Source organism: Cyanistes caeruleus, unplaced genomic scaffold (assembly GCF_971803275.1).
Source record: "Cyanistes caeruleus unplaced genomic scaffold, bCyaCae1.hap1.1 HAP1_SCAFFOLD_123, whole genome shotgun sequence".
Taxonomy (NCBI): Eukaryota; Metazoa; Chordata; class Aves; order Passeriformes; family Paridae; genus Cyanistes; species Cyanistes caeruleus.
In genome coordinates, this window is record NW_028255920.1 from 58,074 (window position 1) to 80,023 (window position 21,950).

General features: G+C 46.9%; 2 protein-coding genes across 2 annotated transcripts in view; both read right to left on the bottom strand.

Moving 5' to 3' along the window:
* Positions 1-402: 402 nt before the first annotated feature.
* On the bottom strand, positions 403-13,202 carry LOC147646114 (uncharacterized). Its single transcript, XM_086873918.1, has 14 exons — positions 12,810-13,202; positions 11,111-11,148; positions 10,537-10,668; positions 9,055-9,399; positions 8,519-8,608; positions 7,942-8,119; positions 6,404-6,467; positions 5,659-5,707; positions 5,168-5,280; positions 4,458-4,575; positions 3,935-4,034; positions 3,274-3,470; positions 1,786-1,923; positions 403-669 (listed from the first exon to the last, which is right to left on the bottom strand). The coding sequence occupies exons 1-14, from the start codon at positions 13,084-13,086 to the stop codon at positions 550-552; spliced, it is 1,959 nt and encodes a 652-aa protein (XP_086730044.1). The 5' UTR covers positions 13,087-13,202; the 3' UTR covers positions 403-549.
* The window catches only part of LOC147646113 (serine/threonine-protein kinase PAK 1-like), a 145,767-nt gene continuing 124,219 nt past the window's right edge, over positions 403-21,950 (bottom strand). The window contains exon 14 of the mRNA XM_086873917.1: positions 403-540. The gene's annotated coding sequence lies outside the window, so the exon portion shown is untranslated. The remainder of the gene's footprint in view (positions 541-21,950) is intronic.

The following is a 21,950-nucleotide window of genomic DNA, read 5'->3' on the forward strand; positions in this document are numbered from 1 at the left end:
TGCTTTCTCTCTTCAGCCAGACTCTCCTCCAGCCAAAGAGATTTCTCTTAGGGATACAAATCCAAGTGGCAGGAGCCCAAATAGTCTCGAGTCACATCTGCACAGCCTGCATCTGCACAGGATGTTTGTGTTGCACTGCTCCTCCTTTGGTTTTTCCTGCAAATGCCATTGCTGTTTCTGCCTCAAATAGAAATGCCAGAGCTGGGCAAAACTTGGCCAGTTGGCCATATTCCAAAGGCAGTGTGGTCTGGAGAGGATGAATGAAGAGGAGCCTTCCCCCCTTACAAACTGTACCAAAGAAGCCATCAATGTCACTTTCCACCTCTAAGAAAAAACTGACAATTCAGGAGGAAATGTTGAGCTTTCTCACAGGGTCAGAAGGAGAGAAATGTTCCAAAGGAGTTGAGATTTTAGAAATTTTATTTAAAATCCTACTCTACAATCCTACACTACAAACCTACACTACCATCCTGCACTACAATCCTACTCTATAATCCTATTCTACAATCCTACTCTGCAGTCCTACTCTGTAATCCTACTCTAAGTTTTTCATGGAGAAGACAGTTTATAAATTGATTGTTGCATTCCTGCCTCCTCCTTCCACTTCTTCACGGCAACGATGAGAGGTGCCAAGCTGGACCCAGGCATGGCCGATGTTATAAATTGATGCTGCAGAAAGGAAAATAAAACAACAAGAAAGCATGATTTTCCAAGCTAAGAGCTTCAAAGGCAGGGGAATACTTTTGAAATGGAAAGGGGATTGAGTCAGAGTAGGTCAGGGGCATGGGGCAAGAGTGGCACAGGTTGCCCCAAGAGCTGGTAGGTGGCCCACCCCTGGAAATATCTGAGGTGTGAGTATCCTGATCTCTTGAAAGATGTCCCTGCTCATTGCAGGACACAGACTAGATGACCTTTCCATGTCCCTGTGAGTTAGTTTGAGATGAATTGACATTTAGGGAAAGAAGTAAGAAACCCCGCACGGAAGTGATTTCTTTGAGAGAAGCTGCTGGGAGCTTCCTCTGTGCCTGAGACAGGCCAATGGCTGGCTAGTTCTGAGAACTGACAACATTTTGCACCATTTAGAAATGAGATGCGCCTCTGTGATGATGCACATTTTGAAAACCACCAGCCCAGGCACTGGCCCTCTTTGCTTCCGGAGCCCGAAGGTAACGGAGCTCTGGTGAGGCCGGCCCTGCTCGCCCACGGCCTGTGCTCCTGGGGGAGGCCGGGCCAGAGCCCAGCGGCTCCCGGGCGGGGGATGGAGGCTGCGGGACCCCGGCCCCAGGCTGGGCCAGGCCATGGCTGCTGACATCTTGCCCACACTAAACCCTCTCCCCGGCGTGCAGCGACGGCTCCAGGCCGAGCCTCCCCTCCCAGCGGCTCCCGGGCAGAGAGAGGGGCCCAGCACAGCCTGAAATCCAACACCGTGACTGCCATGACCTGGGTGAGATTGAACCCTTTCACTGCACAGGTGAGACCTTTCTTATTCTTGTGGGCCTGCTAATAAAATTTGTTATTCCTTTGAAGTTTGAAGCCTGTTTTGCCCTTCTCCTAATCCATAGCTCCCAGCAAGAAATGAGTAAGTGCCCTGGTGATTTTAGCCAGCGCTAAAACCCAGCACTCCCTGCCAGCCCAGCCCAGTCTAGGATTCCTCCCCACTGTCAGCTGAACAGCACCAAGGTTGGAAGGGAGGAGGATGGGGGCTCATCTGATGCCTTGGATTTCAGTGGAGGAGGAGCCCATCCCTGGGACACTGTTTCACCTGCAGCCCTTTTGGCATTTTACCTGCAGCAGCTCCTTGGCAGACCAGCGCTGCGCCTCGCCTTTCTGCAGGCAGCAGCTCAGGAAGTCACGCAGCAAAGGCGAGAATTGCTCGGGCTGCCGCAGCTGTGGGCTCCCTTCTGTGGCTATGTGGAATTTAGCCTGGAGAAAAAGGAAACACAAGGCTCCACCTGCTTCTTTCCCATCTGGAACTGCTCTCCCAGAGCCCATTGTTCCAGCTCCACTCTGCAGTGGCAGTTTTTGCCCTGGCAGAGAGGCAGACATGACTTTCCTGTAGCATTTGGATGACGACTTTCCTGTATCATGAAAAAACCCAAGCCCCAAAGCCACAGCTTTGCTAACATCCAGCAGATCTTGCCTTGGCAGCTGATTTCATTGCCTGATCTAGTTAGTGGCAACTACATCAGCAAATACATGTTTCCTTCTCGGAGGATTCCCAGCAGCTTGGCAGCCTTTTTGGAAGAGGGATTTTGCTATTCTAACTAACTGTACTATTTCCAAGGATTCTTACATGAAAAGAATCTCTGCAGTGCTTGTTGGTCCCTTAAGCACAGCTGCCATAAAACAAAACTCATCCAGCTTATTGTCTTGTTCTTGAAAATGATGGTAATTGGAAGAAAAGAAAGGAAATGCAGCAGGTGTTCCTCAGGGAAGGAAACAAACCTTTGGAATCTCATTTTCAACACAGACACATTAAGATGCCTCCACAAATGTATTGGGTTGAAAATGCCTGTTTGGGCACACAGGAGCCACCTGCAGCTCTGTCTCTCAGCACTCTGAAAATTTCCGGTTCCCTTATGTGGCAAAAGGAAAATATTCATGGTGAAATCAGAAGTGTCACCCCTGTGGTAAGCCTGTGCTCGTTGGATTCTCAAGTCAGTGCATTAACGCTGTGCCCATCCCAGAAAGTGCCAGGAAACAAACAGGAGGTTTTGGCAGGCTCTCCCCGTCACCAGGCTCCAGCTTGGTGATATGGAGAAAGTGGCTTGGGTTATGAAAGAAGGTGGTCACTGAGTGTCTCAGCAGCACTGCATAAGAAGCAGAAGAGACTCTGGCTTTACAGCCTCATCTCTGGGTTTCAGACAAGTTTCCCTGTGAGAAGAATGGGGCTGAACTTCTTCTCTCAAAAGCACTGTTTTAGAAACTTGGTTTGGTTTGAGTTTCTTTGCTTCATTTCTGGAAAGATAACAGCAGCTCTGAGATGCTTGTTTCCTATTCTTGGGGCCATCTACACAGCCAAAAGAGCTGGAACGACTTGTAAGGCAAAGCAAAATGCTGCCTGAGAATGGAGATGGTTTGGGCGAGGTAAGGCTTGAGTTCCCCCAGTGCTGCAACCAAAGCTCCAGCAGATGCTGATGTGCTGCAGGGACATTTGTAGAAGGGGCCTTGGTGGAAGTACTTCAAGCAGATGGCCATGGGATTTTGTGCAGTGAGCAGAGAACCCGGGACAGGTGAGAAAGACAGCGGGATCAGAGAGTATTTGCTCCTTACCGATTGAGCAGTGAAACTGTCATAAGGAGTTTTTTGTTCGGCCATTTCAATTGCCACAATTCCAAAAGACCACACGTCCACTTTGGGGCCATATGGTTGACGCTTCACCACTTCAGGTGCCATCCACCAAGGAGTCCCGGTCACCGAGCACCGCTGATTTTGCTCAGGGGTGAGCTGAGCAGAAAGGCCAAAATCAGCTGAGGAGAAAGCAAAATACTCTTTTAATTTTAATACTCTCAATTAGGAAGCCAAGGCAAAGAATTCCCCGGTAGAAGTTTGAGAATGTGCAGTTGAATTTCCTGGACAACACTCCCTGCTCTGTTTCCTTAGGGCTTTAGCCAAGGAAATATGAATTGGCTACTTCAAACATCCCCCCATTTCTTACACTTCCTCCAGCAGTGCCTTTTGTTCCCCTGAAGGTTTAGATTGCAGCTCCCTCCCTCTGGAAGGAACACACACAGACACACACAGAGCAATAGCACTCTGGGCTGCTCGTGGCTCCTTGTCATAGCTGTGTGCACACTGCAACTGTGCCTTCAGCCCACAGCAGGGGGGACCCCTGCACTGCCAGCAGCAGCATTTTTGGGGAGCTGGCAGTCACTGAAAGCAGCCCCACACCCCCCATTCCTGGAAGGCTGAAGCTGAGCAAGAATACACTGACCCAGCTTGACAGAGCCGTCGGTTCTGAGAAGGATGTTGTTGCTCTTGACATCTCGATGGATCACGTGGTTGGAGTGAAGAAAATCCAGTCCTTGCAGGCACTGAGAGAGAAAAGAGAACCAGGGGGGCAAAAAGTAGTGCTGTGAGTTCATCGCACAAGCAAGGAAACAGCTGTGGAAGGTTCCCTTTGCAGGGGAATGGGGAGGAATGGCAGAACACAGCGCCATTGAGAGCAAGAGCCTGCTGCTCCCACAGTAGCAGAGCAGCACCTTTCTCAGTGGAGAACTGCAAATGCCAATGCAAGAGACAGAGCTAGAATACAAGAGCAGGGGATAAGAGGACAGGAAGTGAGTCCAGTGAGTGTAGGGGCACTGGCAGACAGTTCCCTTGAGATGCTCTTGCTTGCCCATAGCCGAGCAGCAGCACAGAAACCAAGCTTGGCCCATGAAATCACTCCCATTCTGAGCCCCTGTTTCCCAGACAATGCAGCTCAAGGCCTTGGAAGCACAGATGGGATCCCTGACCTCCCGACTGACAGCTGCAATCTCTCCTTCAGACATTTGAATCTCGTCGATGAGATCTCTCAGAGTGCCTCCGTCCATGTACTCCATCACCAGCCAGAGTTCCTCATGCACAAGGTAGCTGAAAAAAGGAAACAAGGCCGTGCAGGTGAACATGCACGGCTAGGTTGGTTTTTTGCTTGAGTCTTGTTTCTGGGTCCCTTGGAGACAAGGGCAGAAGAAAAGGCATAGACATTGCCTCTAGGCTGTGCAGTGTTTGCAGTCTGTGCTGTCTCAAGGAGAAAGGCAGTTTAGGAAGAGCCCAGATAAAAAACCTGTCACGCATGGCATTTCTGGAAATAAGCACCTAGTCTTCCCGGCATGCACAGCAATGGAAAAGAGGGGCAACAATGCAAGGGCAATCCTCTCTTGGATGGTTCATCAGCATTTAAGAAACTTGAAAAACTCAAGCCCAAAGAACTGTGGAGGCAATGAACTTAGAAGGTATTGAATTCTTAAGATAGGGCTGATGCAGGTTTTTGAACAATTTTCAGTCTGCATTTGCCAGGGTGGATTCATGCAGACAAAATGCAGTCTCTTCCCATCCATTGGAGATAAGTAGAGAAATAATCATTAACAACTCTATTTCCTGCCACTGACCAAAGTGGGGTTTTAAGCTCTCATGCTTGTAGTATGTAAAGAAACATTCAAGGGATAGGACCGTGACCACTCACCTGGCTAAGTAATTCACGATCCTGGGACTCCTATTACTCTCCATGATCCTGATTTCATTCATGGTTAGTATCTTCCTACTCACTCCTTGCACATTTATTTTCTTTATGGCCACCTCAAATGACATTGAAAAGGAGTAATTTGAGAAAATTGATAGCATGAGACCACAACACACATGGAGCAAGTGATTTTGGAATGGCACAGCCAAGCTGTGCCAAAGTGCCTTGTGATTAGACCTCATCACTGGAGTAATTAGGAAGTGATATTCCAACAGCCCATTTCTCTGCTCCCTTGGGGGTCAGTTACAGGACATGTGGCCACTGGCGATTTGCCTTGTCCACAAAGCCTGTTCCAAGTGCAATTTGCAGGCTGGCTCCAGTCTGTGCTTCTTGTGCCTTTTCAGCACAGCTCTCCTCAAAGCTCCAGCCACAGCTGTCAGCAGTGGGGAAAGGCCTGGAGAGCAGCAGAGGCTGCAGGGGCTGTTGACATTTACCTCTCCTCCTGTTGCAATGTCAAGTGCTCTGGAAACCTCTCCAAAACCCCTAGAAACAAAACAGCAGCAAAGAAAGGAGAAGCCATTTAGATCTTGCAGTGGAAGCCAGTCCAGACAGGAGAGCTCTGCTGTAAATGCCTAAAAGCTGCAGGTTGCAGGAGGGGTCTGCCAGAAGGCAGATGATGCATTTTCCCCTCAAGTGCCTGGGCACTGGGCCTGTTCCTGAAGCCTTGGGCTTTACTGCCTCAGCTCCAAAAGGCAGCTTATTCCTTCATCTCGGCTATCAGCTTCTAAACTGTGCAATTCTAATCCTGAGCACGGAGTATTTCCTTTAGCAAACTCTTGGAGAGAAATGTTCCTGAGAACTGTTATCTGACAGCTCTCCTTGGGGGTAGGTTGTGCTTTCAGGCAAGCAAGATTCTTCTCCTTTCATTAGTGTGGGCAGATGATTTGGAGACATCCAAAAATGTGAAGGAAATGAATCCTGAGCTGTCCCACACTTGAGAGACAAGCAGATTTCCCAGGTTCTGTTCCTTGCTGCAGGCAAGACCTTGGCAGCATGGAGATGTATTTGACAATGCCTTCTGAGCACACTTGACAAATTCTGGCCAGTACTGAGAGATGGGGCAGACTAAGCCCGCTGTCTAAACATGTGGACAACTTGTCTGACTTCCCACTTGATGGATATTCCACCAGTGAAACCCCTGGCCCATGGCTGTGTAGAAGTGACTGTGGTTGGACTCACCCGCTGCCAAGACTTTCCAGTTCGATGTATTTTGTGATGGGATTTTCCTTGTTCACCATCCTCCCTGAGGGAAACAAAATGCAAGATGCTGACTTTCAGGCAGAGATCCCAACTTGCAGGAGATGCCAAAGGCAGCCCCGCTGTCTGGGGCTCTGAACCCTCTGTGGTCAGCTGGGCAGCAAGCACAGCAGCAACAAGACAGGCAGTTGTGCAGTACAAATGGCCAGCAGAGAGACTGATTTTGTCCAGTCCTTGGAAGGAAATGAAGCGCAGAGAGCACAGCAGGGCACAGCACAAGGCTGGCAAAGGCCAAGCGTGAGCACTGACAAGCAATGGCAAGAAGACACAGCCAGCCTGAGCCCCTGACAAGCTGTGGCCCCCGTTCAGGACACACCAGCATTGCCTTGGAGATCAGACACAGCCAGGTGCAGATCAAGGCCCTTTTGTGTCCCAGCAGGTGAAGGTAGACACCAAATCAGCTGGGATCTTTTCTCAGCCCCACCAGGTCTTTTCTGAGAGCACAGCACTGGCAGCTGTTATGGGCAAGAAGCAGATTAAATGGGTTGTGCTGCAGAATCACAAAGGGCTTGATGTGTTTTCCCAGAGACTGATCTGAGCAGGGCTTGGGCCAATAGGTAGGATTCTAAGAGTCATGGGAATGGCTGGGAATCAGGGATGAAAAAGTGCCATGGATCTGAGGAATACACAGCACAGGGGCTGCAGGCTCGCTCCTGAGAAATGCCTGCAGTGCTGTTTTATCTGATCACACCATGTGGATGTGTCTCTTGGACACATCTTTAGAAAAATAAAACTAGGATACTAATTACAGATTGTTATACAAGTATCTGTTTCTTCATTGTGGGCCCAATGAAAACATCTCTTGCTCTCTGTTTCTGCTGTCACCTGATGTTCTTTCAAAGGAGTCCTCACTGACAAAAATACAGCATTCTCATAAAAACCTTGTAGATGTAGTAGAGGCAATAAAAACAGTCCTAAAAATGACACCAGTAAGACACATGGGGCAGAACAGCTCTTTCAGGATGGAGAAAAAAAAAACTACCAAAAAACCACCAAAACCAAAACAAAAATCTATAAAAAACACCACACAGAAAACAGAACCACAACAAAAAGACAAAATCCCAAATCAGTTTCTGTGAAGTCTTTTGGTGCTGACAACAGGTGGGAAGTCGGGAGTCTAAGGAGAATTTAGGAATTAAATACTCTGTTCAGTTTGGCCACTAGCACACAGAACTTGCATAGATCATTTGCTAGGCCACAGCCTCCTGCTGATCCAAGAACAATTCCTGCTTCTGCCTTTAGTGGCAAGGGAATGCCAGGCAAAGCCGAGCCAGTCCAAGCTGCCCTCAGAGGCAGCAGGAGCAGCCAGAGCGCTCTCTCGCTGCCTCAGAGCACAGCAGTTCCTGTGGGGAGTCCTAAAAGTCTCTGGGACACCAAAGTGAGGAGGATCATTTGCTACAGCTCTGCTGGCACGTGCACACAATACACTGTCCCTCAGACAAGAAATACACCAGACGTACTCAGTTGCTCCACGAAGTCTCCCAGGCTCTCCTGGAGCTGAGCAGCAGATGTGTCACTGCTGGAAATGGACAAACTGCCCCGGCTCCACTGCTCAGCTTGGGCAACAAAGGCTCCTTTAGATGCTGCTGCTGCTGCTGCTGCTGCTACAGCAGATTGAATGGAAGAGCCTGTGTAGATCTGCGAGAAGAAAGGAGTTTGTGTCAGAAAGCTGGCTGGCAGAGATTACCCCGAGTTCCCTTTTCAAATGCAAGCCCTTAGGAAGTTGCTGTTAGCCACATGCAAAGCTCATCAACTGGATTTTTTGGATGCCCACTTCTGGAACCAAATGGTCAAAACCCAAGGTTGGTTTTAATCAAGTTGATGGCCAGTTTCATATTCCATTTTCCTGGATTTTCTGAAGGATGACTGCAACAACGACCATTGCACTTCCTCCCAAGGATCCCTTTCCCCCTCCAAGGGCTGCAGACACATTTGCAGCTCCTTGTTCTAATGTTGGAGCTCCTCCCCCTCAGTCCTCTTTTCCTGCACCATCTTCAGAAGGTGCTCAGCCTGCAGCACTTGTGCTTGGGACAGTACCTGTGCCTCCCGCCGACCTTGGGGCTCTTCATCAGCAGGCATTTGCTGGAAGCCTTCGCAGGCTGCCAGGTGAGATATCAACACGTCCACCTCAAGTCAAAGAGAACAAAGCAGTCAGAGACCACAGCTTGTCCCTGTGTGCCAAGGCTCATTGACTGTGAGCAAAGGGAAAGAGCAGGACAGCAGCAGATTCACCAAGGGATACAGACAGCTTGCAGCTTGTATTCCAAATCTGTCTGGGGGACTGTGTTCACTTGCAAAAAGCCCTGAAGAAACAAGGAGAGCAGGAGCAGGCCAGCAGGAATCCCTTGAGATGAGTGCTGGCAAAAGGGGCAAATGACTGGTGCCACTGTCCAGGGCAGCAGCTGAGATTGAGCACAGCAGGAAATGTCCTTCCAAGCAGCTGGGATAGACACTACAGCAGGATGGCACTGAGAGGCATCAGCCCAGCCCCCTGCTGCTCTGCAGAGGAAAGGCAAGAAGGGCAGAAAGCACCAGACTGCAGTGACTGCTGTGCCTATCGCTCTTTCACTCACTCGATTTTCTAGAGCCTCTTGCTGCTGAGCGAGGAGATCTAATTTCTCTTGGATGATTCTCCTTTCTTCCTCCAGCCTGTTCTCTCTTGCCCTGATCCTAGCCTCAGCTTCCTGCAGCTCTGCCAGAAGCTCCTCCTCGGAGGCCTGTGAAGAACGACAGAGAGGAATTTCCATGAGTGGAGTGTCTGCCTCACTTTCACTCACCTGGTTTCGTTGATTTCCTCTCTGCCAGTGGAGATTCATCTCCTCCTCGATGTTTCTCCTTTCTTCCTCAGGCCTCCTCTTCACTGCCATGATGGCCATCGGAGCTTCGGGCAGCTCTGCCTGGGGCTCTGCCTCGATGTTCTGTACACACAAATGGAGAGCAAGTGCCTGGGAGCTGCCCTTTTCAGGCCTGCCCTGCCACTCCTGCCCTTCTGACATCCACACTCTTGTTAGAAATCCTGCTCAGTCAGGAGACAAGGATGTGTGCAATTTGATCCTCTGCTGCAGGTCAGAGAGCCTCTATGGCCACCTCAGGATATGGAAGAGGACCAAGGTGTTTCTCCTCCCTCTTTTGTCAGCTGAGAATTCTGAGTGGCACTGACAGAGATCCTCAAAAGGCCCCACCAACAAATTAATTGACACACCCCTAGGGATGCCAATGAAGGAAGCCATGGGTCATGTAATGAATGTATGACCAAAGTCACCAAAAACCACCTAAACCATGGAATTGTCTCACCTCACTAGGACAGGCAGAAATTTATAGGTTAAACAGGGAGTGTCATGACAGAAGAGGCAGGAGGAGGAAAACAGCTCTGAGGAGAAAAAACAACCATCTCTAAAGGGGTTCTTAGCAACAAAAGACAGCACTCAAGGACTTGCAGCTTTGCCCCCACACTAGGCTCCAATGCAGTTTCCAAAGCTGCAGACTTCACCACAAAACGTATCAAGAGAAACTTGCCACTTGTGGATTTTGCCTCAGAAGAAGGGTTCAGAACTACACAGTTTGTTTCTTTGGCCACACAGGACAAGAATGGCCGGCCACAGCTTCATGGACAACACAATCATCTCATTGCAGCTTATCAAAAGCCAAAAGACAGGTGGCCTAAAAGACTCTGCAGAAGTGAAGAATTACTCCAGAAAACTGCAGAACACTTCTCCAGGTCATGCAGAGGTTTCCAAAAAGGGACAGCAAACAAAGCAAGCCCTGTGAGCCCCAGAAATGCCGTGTGAGCCCTTGGCCATGGCTTGGCAGAAGCCAAGAGACAGAGCTTCCCTGAGCCAAGCAGCCAGCTGCTCACCCGCAGGCAGCAGCGCTTTGGGGCCTCAGCACGACGGCTCAAAGCCCAATTTCCAGCTGCCACGGGATGGGGGAATGGCTGGGTGCTGGCAGGACTCCAGCACTCAGCATCCTCAGCCAGCAACAGCAAGTGCTGGCTGCTCAGAAACTTGCAGCTCTGCCTTGCACTAAAGACAGCAGCACCCAGCACTGGCACTTACTGTCTGGGCATGGTCAGGCTGGGCTGTGACCACAGCTGGAGGCTCGTGCTCCTTTTGCTCATTTTGCTCCTCTTTGGCCTCTTCTCCAGGAGCAGAGGGAGCCACAGCAGAGTCTGCTCTTGCTTCTGGGCTCTGTGGACAGATGGTGGAGTTAGGGACAGGCAGCTCCTATCATTTAGAACCTTATTTCTATTCAGCTCTATTTCTACAACCAGCTCTACCAAGCACAAATCATCAGCTTTGATAGCAATGGGATTCTAAGTCTCTCCAAGTAAATTAAAATGGGTTAATTCAGCCAGGCTGCAAATAGCTCTGAATTAGAGAGTTCACCCTGGCTACTATCAGCAAGCAACGTTCTCTCTGCAAATCTGAGCTTTGAGTTCTTTTAAAGCTCTGCAATGGAAAATTAGGAAATAGCCAACAATGCCTTTGCTATTGCTGTTGTAAACATGGAAATGGATCTTCTTTCAGCCCACCCAGCTGGCCCTCTGCACTCTACTGCCACAGGCCAAGCTCACAGTTCCCTGCACAATTCTGAAACACCAGGAACATCAAATGTTCCTTTCTGACTCACCTCAGGATCGGCACCTCTGAACACACGGCTCAGATGACCTGCAGTGGGCAAGGAAAATGAACCAAATTCTTTGAGAAAACTGGAGAGAACCGTGGCCTATTTAGAACAGCATCTGAGAAGATCTCCCAGTCTGCATTTTCAAAGGTGTCCTGCTTGACTGGTGTTGTTTAAAGCAGCAACTAAAAAATCACTAGGAAACTTACTTATTTATGGCTGTGAGATATGGATTAGAACAAGAGCAAAACAGGCTTAAAACTTAAATGGAATAAAGAAAGTTTATTGACAAAAACTACAAGAATAAGAAACCAGAATAAAACTTCCAGAACAACCCTTTTCTCCCCCACTACCCAACCATTCTCTTGTTCACATGACAACATAGAGACAAAAAACTTTGGAACTTTGGTGTTTACAACAGTCCCAATTCCTGCTGGAGTCTTTTCATCAGTCTTTGTAGAGAAACAAAAGTCTTCTTCTGCTATCTATGGAGTTTTTCACATGAAAACTATCTTTCTTCATAGCTTTCTATTTCTCTGATGCCAGCTGCCCAGAAATCTGCCATCAGTTGTCTCCTCCCATTTCCCATCACTCTGAGGTGTGTTATGGGTCATGAGTCCAGGGATGTCATTTTTATGAATGAGTTATTCAAAGGCAAAAGTTCTCTTTATCTGTTTTTCTGAGCCCCCCTGGAAACAGAAGTTTTCTTTTTTGCTTCTTAAAAGACACAAATCTTCAACTCTTACTTCTCCCCCTCTGTTCCAGCATCTCACAGTGTCACAACTACTTCATCATTTGCTCAAAATCCACACTTGGAAACACTCCATTCCTCCCAATATACTCTGTCATGAATTAAAGGAGATTTTTTCAGAACACTACTGTCCATCTCCATAGCTTTAACAGAAAAATATTTCAGCTTATTAAAGCATCTCCTTCTTTCTCTTCCCCCTCTAAATTTAATTTGTTTCTTCACTCTCTTTGATGGGTTGATGGTTGATCACTCCCTCTCCCTCTCTCTGGAAAAAAAGGATTAATCTGCAAGTCTCATGCAGGTAGTAAAAGAGTTAAAATCTTGCTAAAGCTGCAGATGTTGATGGTGTCAGGTTTCAGTTCAGTGGCAGAAACTGCAAACCAAGTCAGGCCGGCCGGCTCTGTTTCTCCCCCCACCCCGCCCTCTGCAGCCTTGTCCGGCCTAGAGCGGGGGAGGAGGCCGAGACAGAGCCCTGTGACCTCGTCAGAAGCCAGAAACCAAAGAGAGCAAGAAATTCCCGGCCTCACATCTTCAGGTGGTGTTCACAGGTTGATCTCACTTCTCAATAGTTAAAACCGCTGCCAATTCTCACCCATGGCCAGGAATTAGTCAGGAGAAAAAACTCCCATCAGCCTCCAGCAGTTTCAACTTCCCGAGCTCTCAGAGCTATCTTAAAAGTAAAGTCACCCCAAGAGATTGAGCCAGCAAAGTGAGGAAATGACAGACTCTGCTGCCACAGGCTCTCCCGTGGAGGGAACAGAAGCCCTGCAAATGCTGCCCGCAGCCCCCTGGCTACAGACACCCCATGTTTTGCTGAAGGTGTTGACAGGAGCTTTACCAAACCAGGGGCATCCTCATGGTCTTTGTGTTTCAATAGCAACCCGGTCACTAAGAAAGAGCAGGGAGACCTACAAAAGCCAGCTCAGGTTCCAGCCAGGGAAAACCTCTACTTACGTGCCAGGTTGGTCAGATAATAGCCAGAGTAGCCGATGACATAAATGGTGCAAACGGCAACAGCGAGCTGCTCCATCATTGTAGCACTGCTGTGCCAGTTTGCACACTCTGCTCCACCACAAAAACAAACAAGGCTCCTGTCAGTGTGCAGCTGCCCACTGACAAACGCCTCAAGCAGGAGGATGCTCCTGCACTGAGCAAGCCCAAGAGCTGCTCTGACCCTGAGGCCTTCCGTGCACCAAGGCAACCTTGGGATGTCACCACGACAAGGTGGCATCCATGCCCTGACATCACAAAGCCAATGCTCTGCGCTGCTCTGGGAATTGATGCAGAGCAACCCAACCTTCCCTACAGCAAACACAAAATTGCCTGGGAGCTTCTCCTCTGTCACAAAGTGTCACAAATCCTTTGGTGGGCTGTGGGAAATGACAGAAACTTCCACAGATACTGAAGGGTTTAATTTACAGCCTTGGAAGGAGCTTGGTTTCATGCAATGCTAAAGGTTCACAGACGTTGAGTCGAGAAATCATAAGCTTATGTTCCTATAGCTGCAAGTAAGAATATGCCATAAGTAAATAAGAAACTGCATTGAGTGAGATGGTGGAGAGATTTCAACTGTAATTGTGTGATTTTATAGAGTAAGCTATGAATCTAAATATTATCCTAAGAAGCACATGTGTGTAGGTGAGCTAGCAGTGTATTGGGTGAAAAGCAGACACAGTGCAGCAGAACTTGGCAAAGGTGAAAGGTGATTAAGTAATAATAAACTCCATGTCAGCTGTCCATTGGGCCAAAATGTGATATATTGCTGTGTAACAAAGAAACTCGTGACTACCTTTGAGCTATGGCCCACTTGTTACCCCTCCAAAATCTCATGCCTTCAGACTGAGACCTTTTCTGATGCATTCCAGCAATAAATCGACTTCACAGCACCAGTGGTCCCACCGCTCATTATTTACAGCCTGACAATGGGCCAAACCCTGTTGTTCAAGAGATCCAAGAGTAACTCCAAGACTGCTCTGTGGAGAGAGAAAACAAAGAGAACTTGTCCTAAGAGAACAAAGGTTGCTCCTCAGTCAAGGCAGGATGGATGGAACAGAGTTTCTAAAATGTAACAAGTAGCAGAAGCAGAGTAGTTTGCAGAAGAAATTGTTATACAAGCACTTGTCCTAGGGAAATAAAACTGATGTTGCTAATATGGAATTGATCATGACTATTATTCCTTAGCAGCCATCTGAACATTTATACTATTGGCTATCCAGGCTCACACTATTCTAACCCAATAGGAAAAACAGCACAAAAGTGATGTACACTTGTAATAAATGTTTCCAGATATACCACCCCTGGGGACCGTGCATCGTTCATGCGCTGCAGTGCCCCAAGCACCCACATCCTGCCCCACAACTGAGCTCTGAGGTGGGACTAAACCAAAGGAAATTGGGATTTTGGCCACTGATGCTTCTGACTAAACCCAGGAATGCCTGTTCCTGTGCCAAAGGAACTGCACAGCCATCAGCCTGCTGCAGCACTGCTGGGGCATCTCAAAGAAGCATGTGGGCCTGTGCCTCACCCCTGGAGCCCCCTGGGCACATTTGTGAGCCACAGAGATGAGGCTGCAATGGTCATAAGGAAAGAGAAGAAGAAAGTCACAGAAGAATGGGGGAAGATGTAGGAGATGGTGGGAGGAGGAAGCCAGAGGGACCAAATGGGTAACTTTCATCCAAATTGGGAGCTATGAGGCAGGGACCCAAGAGATGTGGAATAGAGACCCCATCACCTGTGACTTCCTTTCTCAGCTGAAAAGAAAAAGAATAGAGAAATAGCTGGGTTTTAGCTGTGTGTCTAGATATGAAGCCACGTTACATTTTTGAATGGCTCCACACAAGTTCTTCAAGTTTTCTCCAAGCCTGCAGGTTCCCCTGCCCCAGGACCACCAGTGGCCAGTTTTGTTGGTTTTGCATGGGTTAAATTTTGGTGAGGAGGGAAGAAGACAGCCATGGAAATGCTATTTCTGCTAAAAGGAGCTGCTAAAAGCTTTTTCCATGCCTGGCAAAACCAATCACTGTCTGGCTCTGAGAACAGGCCCATTGCTAAGCCAATTAGAAAAGCTGGAAACACTTTGATGACAACAGATTTAAGAGAGGAAAGAAACGTGGGAAGCTCTCTTTCTTTCTGCCCTCCGAGGGGTGGGGAGGGGGCACCGAACCCCTTCCCAGCAGGCCAGCTGTGGTGGTTTGGCATTTTAGAGATAAAAGCAGAAAACACCCACAGAAGTGATTTCTCTGAGAGCGGCTGCTGGGAGTTTCTCTCTGCTTGAGATCAGGCCAAGAGCTGGCCAGTTCTGAGAACTGACAGCATTTTGCAGCACTGAAAAGTGAGATCACCTTTGTCAATAGCACCTTTTAAAAGCTCCAGCTGGGGAAGTTGTCTCTTTTTGTTTGCAGCCTGGAAAGGTATTGGAGCTGTGGTGTGGCTGGCCCCGCTCCCTGCGGCCTGTGTGGCCTGGGGGGGCTGGGCTGGAGCCCAGTGGCTCTGGGCTGGGGGGATGGAGACTGCGGGACTTCCCCCGGCCCCAGGCCAGGCCGGGCTCTGCTGTGGCCCCTCCCGGGAAGCCCTCCCAGTCCCATTCCAGTGGGGTGGCTGAAGCCCTCCCCAGGGGGACCCCGGCCCTAAGCTGGGCCGGGCCACGGCTGCTGACATCTCGCCCATCCCCGCCATGGCCTGCACAGACGGCTCCAAGCCGGAAACCGTCCCCTGCCTTCCAGGGGCTGCTGAGCTGAAATCCCACACCAGGAATGCCTGCCACACCTTGGGCCACATTTAACCCTTTCACTACACAGATGAGACCTGCAGACTTCATCCCCTCTCCAGAGAGCGCAAAGTGGGAGCGATCGACACGCAAAAGACAACATCAAACATCAAGGTCAGTACGACGAAGAGTCAAGCCTCAGGTGGAAGGAGAATGAGGAGATGCTTTAATGAGCTGAAATAGTCTTTTGCTAGGGCCATGGAGATGGACAATAACATTCTGAAAAATAACTCCTTTCATTAATGAAAGAGTATTGGGGGGAATGAAGGATTCAAAGTGTAAATCTGAGCAAAGGTATCCATTGATGAAGCCAAGCAGGTGGTGGAGTATCTGTGATCCCATGAGATGCGTGAACAGAGAGAGAGAGATGAGAGCTGATGAAGATCCTTTGTCCCCAGGGAGAGAAGAAGAAAACTTCTGTTCCCAGAGATGATCACCAAGACAGATGAAGAGAGTAACTCTTGAATCTTTAAAATAATACCCCTTGAGTTCATGGCCCGTGAACACACCTCAGAGTGGTGTGGAAATGGGAGGAAGGCATGATGGCAGAGTTTTGCCCTGGGTGGCTGCTATTCATGGAAAGGAAAAAGCACAAGAAAAGTCTTTTCTTGTGGACAACTCTCCATGGAATAACAAGAGAAAACTCCTCTCCCTACAGATACTGATGAAAAGACTATCGTTGGTACTGCATTAACATCCCAAGTTTTGTCCCTACACTGTCAGTTGAGAAAGGAAAAAGTTGGTTGGGGAGAGAAAAGGTTTCTGGAGGTTTTATTCTGGTTTCTTATTTCTTATAGTCCTGTTAATAAAGTTTCTTTATTCCTTCTAACTTTTAAGCCTGGTTTTCCCTTCTCCTAATCCATATCTCACAGTGAGAAATGAGTAAGTGCCCTGGAGATTTCAGCCAGCGCTAAACCCACCACATTATTTAGTGCATTAGCCAAAAACTCAAATTAGCGAATCTCAGCCACTGCACCAGGCTGAAACTGAGGATCCCCAGCCAAGCTCAGAGGGAGGAGAACACAGCATTTGTGGGATCCTTTCCAGTCTGACTTGCTTTAGCTGGAGCCTGGGGGAGGAGAGAGCAGGAGAAGGGTTGGCTGAGTCCTCTCCCCTCTGCCTTGCCCTTCTCTGCTGGATCCTCAGTTCATCCCACACCCACCCCAAGACTCCATCCCCATCCTGCTGGTGCTGACGGGATTAAAGGAGATAAAGAGGAGATTAAAAAGATAGAGAGGAGAGAAAAAGAGAAGTTTAAATGCAATTTAAATATGAAAGAAATACCTATGTTAGTGAGTGCTGAGAGTTCCAAGGGAGCTGAAGGGTTTGGGAAGGGCCAGGAGCCCGTGAAGGGCTCAGGAGCTGCTGCTGCTGGGAGGGAGGAAATGCACCAATGGCTCCCAGCAGAGTCTGTGCTTTGAGGCTCTTTCCCAAACAGCTGCAGGAGGGAAAGCAGCTGAGTTTGGAGGAAGAGTTTTCTGCTGAGGTTTCCTGTTTGGAGCTGTCACAAGCTTGAGCTGCTCAAGGGAAACGCGGCTCTGCTTCCAGCAGGGCCCAACTGCCCGGGAGCACAACTTGGTTCCCTGGCCCTGAGCCAACGGGCAGCAGCAGCTTCTGTTCCCTCCTGGCTCTTGTGTCATTTCCAGCAGCACAAGACACACCAAGAAAAGCTCCTCCAGAACATGCCATGAGAAACACAACCTGATTTCATTGCATGAAGGAGCTCTGACTGTCCCACGGGCTCAGGTTTGTTGGTCAGTGAACAGAGCAGGGAAAAGCACAGACACATTCCCTGCACAGGGAATTCACAGGAGGAAAGTGCAGCGCCGGAGGATGTGCTTGGTTACAACGTTCCCACGGCAGTTTTGGGGATAAAATTGTCAGGAGAGAGAAAAGAAAAAGTGCTCCCAAGGGTGGGCTGGGGAGGGCTGGTGCTTCCCGGGAGGCTCCCGAAGCTCAACAGTGTGGAAGAGTGGCTAGCTAACAAAGGTCGTGTTCCCATGCAGCAATTAGCTGAGAAAGAATTAAACAACAGTAGAGTGTAGTTGGTATGAGATGTTGCAATGTCAGAAAGACCTTAGTGATAACTGTGAACTGAGAACAGGACACTGTGATCAGAAGAATGTGGATTCAGCACAGATGAACAACCACAAGAATGTGGAACTAGGTGGAGTTGTCCTTAAACGAAATACCCAATAATGAGCTTGCTTTTGCACTATGTAGGAGCCTAATTATTGATGTTATATAGGGAGTTTGGAGTTGCCAATAAAGGAGACTTACTGATCATTCATATTGAGTGCTGCTTGTCTCCCGCCGAACTCATCAAATGGCGCCCGAACAAATGGGACCCTTGGGACCTTTGGGACCTTTGGGACATTAAAAAGCGAAGGCCACGGGAGTCGGCGACAGGGGACGGGTCCTCCGCAGCAAGGACGGCGAAAAGCAACGGTGCCGCGCCCCAGGCGACCTCAGAGGAGAGTCCTGGCCGTAACGTGCTGCCAAACCTTGTAGGGCTGCAACAGCGCTGACGGTAAGATGGAAAGGCAAGCAGCACATGATTTATTTACCTGCTTTTTAGAAAAGCCACAGCTTAAGGGTTTTGATTTGCGCAAGGAGCTCCCTGGACTTCTTGCTTACGGGTATGCTCATTCCTTTACCTCCCACTGCTGGGCAAACACTCCTATCTATGCTGCCCATGGAAAGAGGGAGGGAGAGTCAGAGAGAAGGAAATAATGAGAAAGAAATTCCAGAGCAAACACTGAAACAACGAACAGAATCTGTTCAGTTACGGCAGGATGTGATATATCCTGAACTATTTTCTTCACTTATGGAGTCACTCTTAACACTACAATCTTATTTAAGTTCCAACTTTGCTACCCTGGAGGAAAAGAATCCAAATTTAGATTGGTTTCCACCCGAACCAGGGGGACATGGGGGAGCACTGAGGTGTGCGCAGAGAGCGGGGGCACCCCCGGGGCAGAAGCAGTGCAGAAAAAGTTCCAAGGCCACACTGAACAATTACAGAAACAGCTGAGCAGGAACAGGTGGCTCAGACAGCTTCAAAAAGTGACAAAATAGCCAAAAAATCACAAACTATATGGTATCTAGTTTGAAATTCATCACTGTAATTAGAAGTTGATAAGCTGCAATGGTCACCATTGTTAGCACCTGACCGTGAGAGACTTTTTGTGTAACATTGCCTGCTTTTGTAAAAATTGTGCCCCTTTTTTCCTCTATCAGTGAACAAGAGAGATTGAGAGAAACAACTGTATGTGTTAAAGTTAACTTTGTGAGGTTTTTGGGGTTTTTTCCTGCGAGAGTATGTGGAGAATGTGAAGAAAGACAACAGCAGCAGAGAGCAGCAGCAGGACAGGCAGTCCACCCCCCCCCCTCCCTCTCTAAGAAAAAGCACTGGGATAGTACCCAGTTTGTTAAAAAGTCATGGTTCATGGGTTTTTTAAATGTTTTTATATACCCTTTTAGAGTTAATTTTGTGGTTTAAGTAATAATGAATTTATGCAATTGGAGTTTTGTAGAGTTTTCCTGGAGAAATTATTGTGAATCTTTGAAAGTTTAAATAGGTCCCTTTTCAAAAAAAAGGTGTTTAAGGTGAATATTAAAGAAGTTACCCTGCAATAATTAGTTTTAAAACCTAAGGTTAAATATGGTATGATTTACAGCTTCTAAGAAAACCTTCCATTAATCTTATCTACAAAAGCGATTTGCGGTTTAAAAAATAATTAGTTAAGAGAACTTACCTGTACAAGACAAAGTTAAGTTAAAGTATATATTACCCATTTGCTTGTTTTTTCCACAATTTTAATAAGGTAATTTCAATGTGAGTCCTTTTGTTATATAAAATACATATAACTGCATATATACCAATTTGGATTTTAGATTTTAGTTTAAGAATTAGACTTAATGTTTCTGAAAAGTGCTACAAAAGCTGAATGGCAACTTGCCAAATCCTGTGTTGTTGTGGTTTTTCTCAAGAAAAACTGCACTTTAAAATCCTAACCAATTTGAACATATACTAGGCAAATTCCTGTTTTGAATGAGTATTTTTAGTACCATTTGCAGTTATTGTGAGTTATTCTCAAAGCTAGATGACATAGAATTGTGATGTATTTGTTATGTTTTTATAATCTTTATAGTGAATCCATGTTACTGTTATATTGTGTTTAGAAGGTATATATCAAACTTTTAGCTGCCTTTGTAGTAACAGAATAAGATTTAAGGTATGTTTTTATTTAATATAGATTAAGTGTTAATAGAATTAAGCGAAGTCAAGTTTTATTATGTTTAGGCTTGAATGTTTTTAAGTTAAGTTTTCTAACTTAGATATTCTTTTAAGGTTAAATTTGTTACTTCCTTTTGCCATAAATAATTATTGTTAGGTTTAAATATTGTTTAATTTAAATTGTTTTATGTCTTATTGGAGACACTTGTCTAAACTGCAAAGTATAGTTATTTTCCTAGAGAGATGAAGATAGCCACAACTGAAACAGCTGTGACAGAACACTGATGAACACCTGCTTGTGGATAGAAGGGAATGCAGTCTGTGACACCCTTGACTTCATCGGGAGTTCTATTGGTTGTTGCAATCTCTGCAGTTTTTGTTTGTTATAGCTTTCTTATTTTTCAGTGTTTCCAGAATTTTAAGAAGATGTACCATTGCTGAGGATCAGCTGCCATGGGGGAGGCTTCAGATTAAACCAACTGCTGCATGGTTTAATTGGTCTGGTACCTGAGGCTTCTGATCATTTGCTTTGTACAAATGCATTTTAACAGTTTGCTGTGCTGTAAGCATCTCCTAGCTGCTGCTATTGAGAACCTTGTTTTAGAAATGAGTTAAGAGGCATCTTTCCAGTTTAAAGCCAGGCCCTGGCCAAGCCTTGACTTTACCTGGACAGAATGTTTGCCAGCAGATCCAGATGTTTTCTGTCCCAAATCAGTATTTGAGTCACTTTTTGACTCAGCAATTTGACCCTATTAATATGACAGCTGGATCAATTTTGAAGTGGGCTTGGAGAATCATTTCCGGAGGTGGTGATCCAATCCTTCACTGATGATTTTTTGTTTCTGTTGATTTGCTAACTATGGGATGCTGGTGCAGTGTTTTAGTAATTAACAGTAGTTTTATATTACATATCTTATTAATAATGTTTATGATTTAATTGATTTTTAACTGCTCTAGGTTCTTACTAATTGTATATAGTTTTGTGTTAATGTTGATGTGTATAACAGAAGTACATCTCGTTTTTTGGTTTTTTTTAAAAAAATGGGGGAAATTGATGCCCTAAAAGCATTTGATTAGTGTAATTCATTAACTTCAAGGGGAGAAGTGTCTGTGTTTTGTTGACAGGTTCAAGAAGGTCACCTGTCCATCTGACCAGACTGTCTGCCTCTGAACACACGAGATCCAGTGAACAGAGAAGTCACCACACAGCCTTGGTACTCCAGACATGGATCAGAAGTGGAGCTGTCAGGACACAGTTGTGTCTGAGCACTACACAGACAGTTGCCAACAGAAATTTTATGTTGTTATTATGATGTTGTGTCTCTACCAATTTTTCAGTTATCCTTTGTTTTAAGATTTAGAAGGATGTGAAGAACAACGTGAACATCAAAGCCGTCAGTCACCGATCAGCTGCCAGCTGACATCACGGGAGCAGTGAACGTTCCAAGACTGAATCTTGTTAAATCATAGTCTGTTTGTGAAGGAAATTCTGTAGAAGATCTAAGAAAAGTGTAGAGACTCCATCTAACTGTATATAAAGCAAATTGTAGTTGTGTGTTTACCCTTTCAGCAAATTGCTTTCACACTTAGACTACATATATACCAGAGCACGTGTGTTAAAAGTAGTTAGGTAATAGTTTAAGATAAAGAGTTTAGCCTGTATGGCAATTGTTATATTAGTATAAAGTATAAGCATTTCCCCCTTCAAGAGCTAGTGAAATGAAATGAGCTTTGAAAGTTCATTTAACATTAAAGTTTAGCTGTGAGTTTGCAAGTTTGGTGTCATTTACATGGAACAAACTGCTTATGGTAATTGTGTTGTGTATAGTCCCGACCAACTGTCTGCTAACTAACATCCAAAAGTGACAGAACATATGGGTCACTCTGGCACACTGAACTGGCCAAAGGTCAATGTGTGTGAGCCTAGCCACACCTGGAGATCCTTTTCACACCTGTCTCATAGGAGTCCCTGAATGGGATCCTCAAGCATTTAAAGGTTTAATTAGTAATGAGACTCGACTGAATCAATTTGCAATGTTGCAAGAGTGCAGTTGCACTGTTGGCTTCACATTAAGACAACTTGAAGCCTGTT

Coding starts and splice junctions, on each gene's coding strand:
- LOC147646114 (XM_086873918.1), bottom strand. CDS start 13,086: ATGCCACCTTGTCGTGGTGACATCCCAAGGTTGCCTTGGTGCACGGAA. Junction 5,281..5,658: donor ACATTGCAACAGGAGGAGAG/GTAAATGTCAAC, acceptor ATGTCATTTGAG/GTGGCCATAAAGAAAATAAA. Junction 670..1,785: donor CTGCCAAGGAGCTGCTGCAG/GTAAAATGCCAA, acceptor TCCTTTCTGCAG/CATCAATTTATAACATCGGC.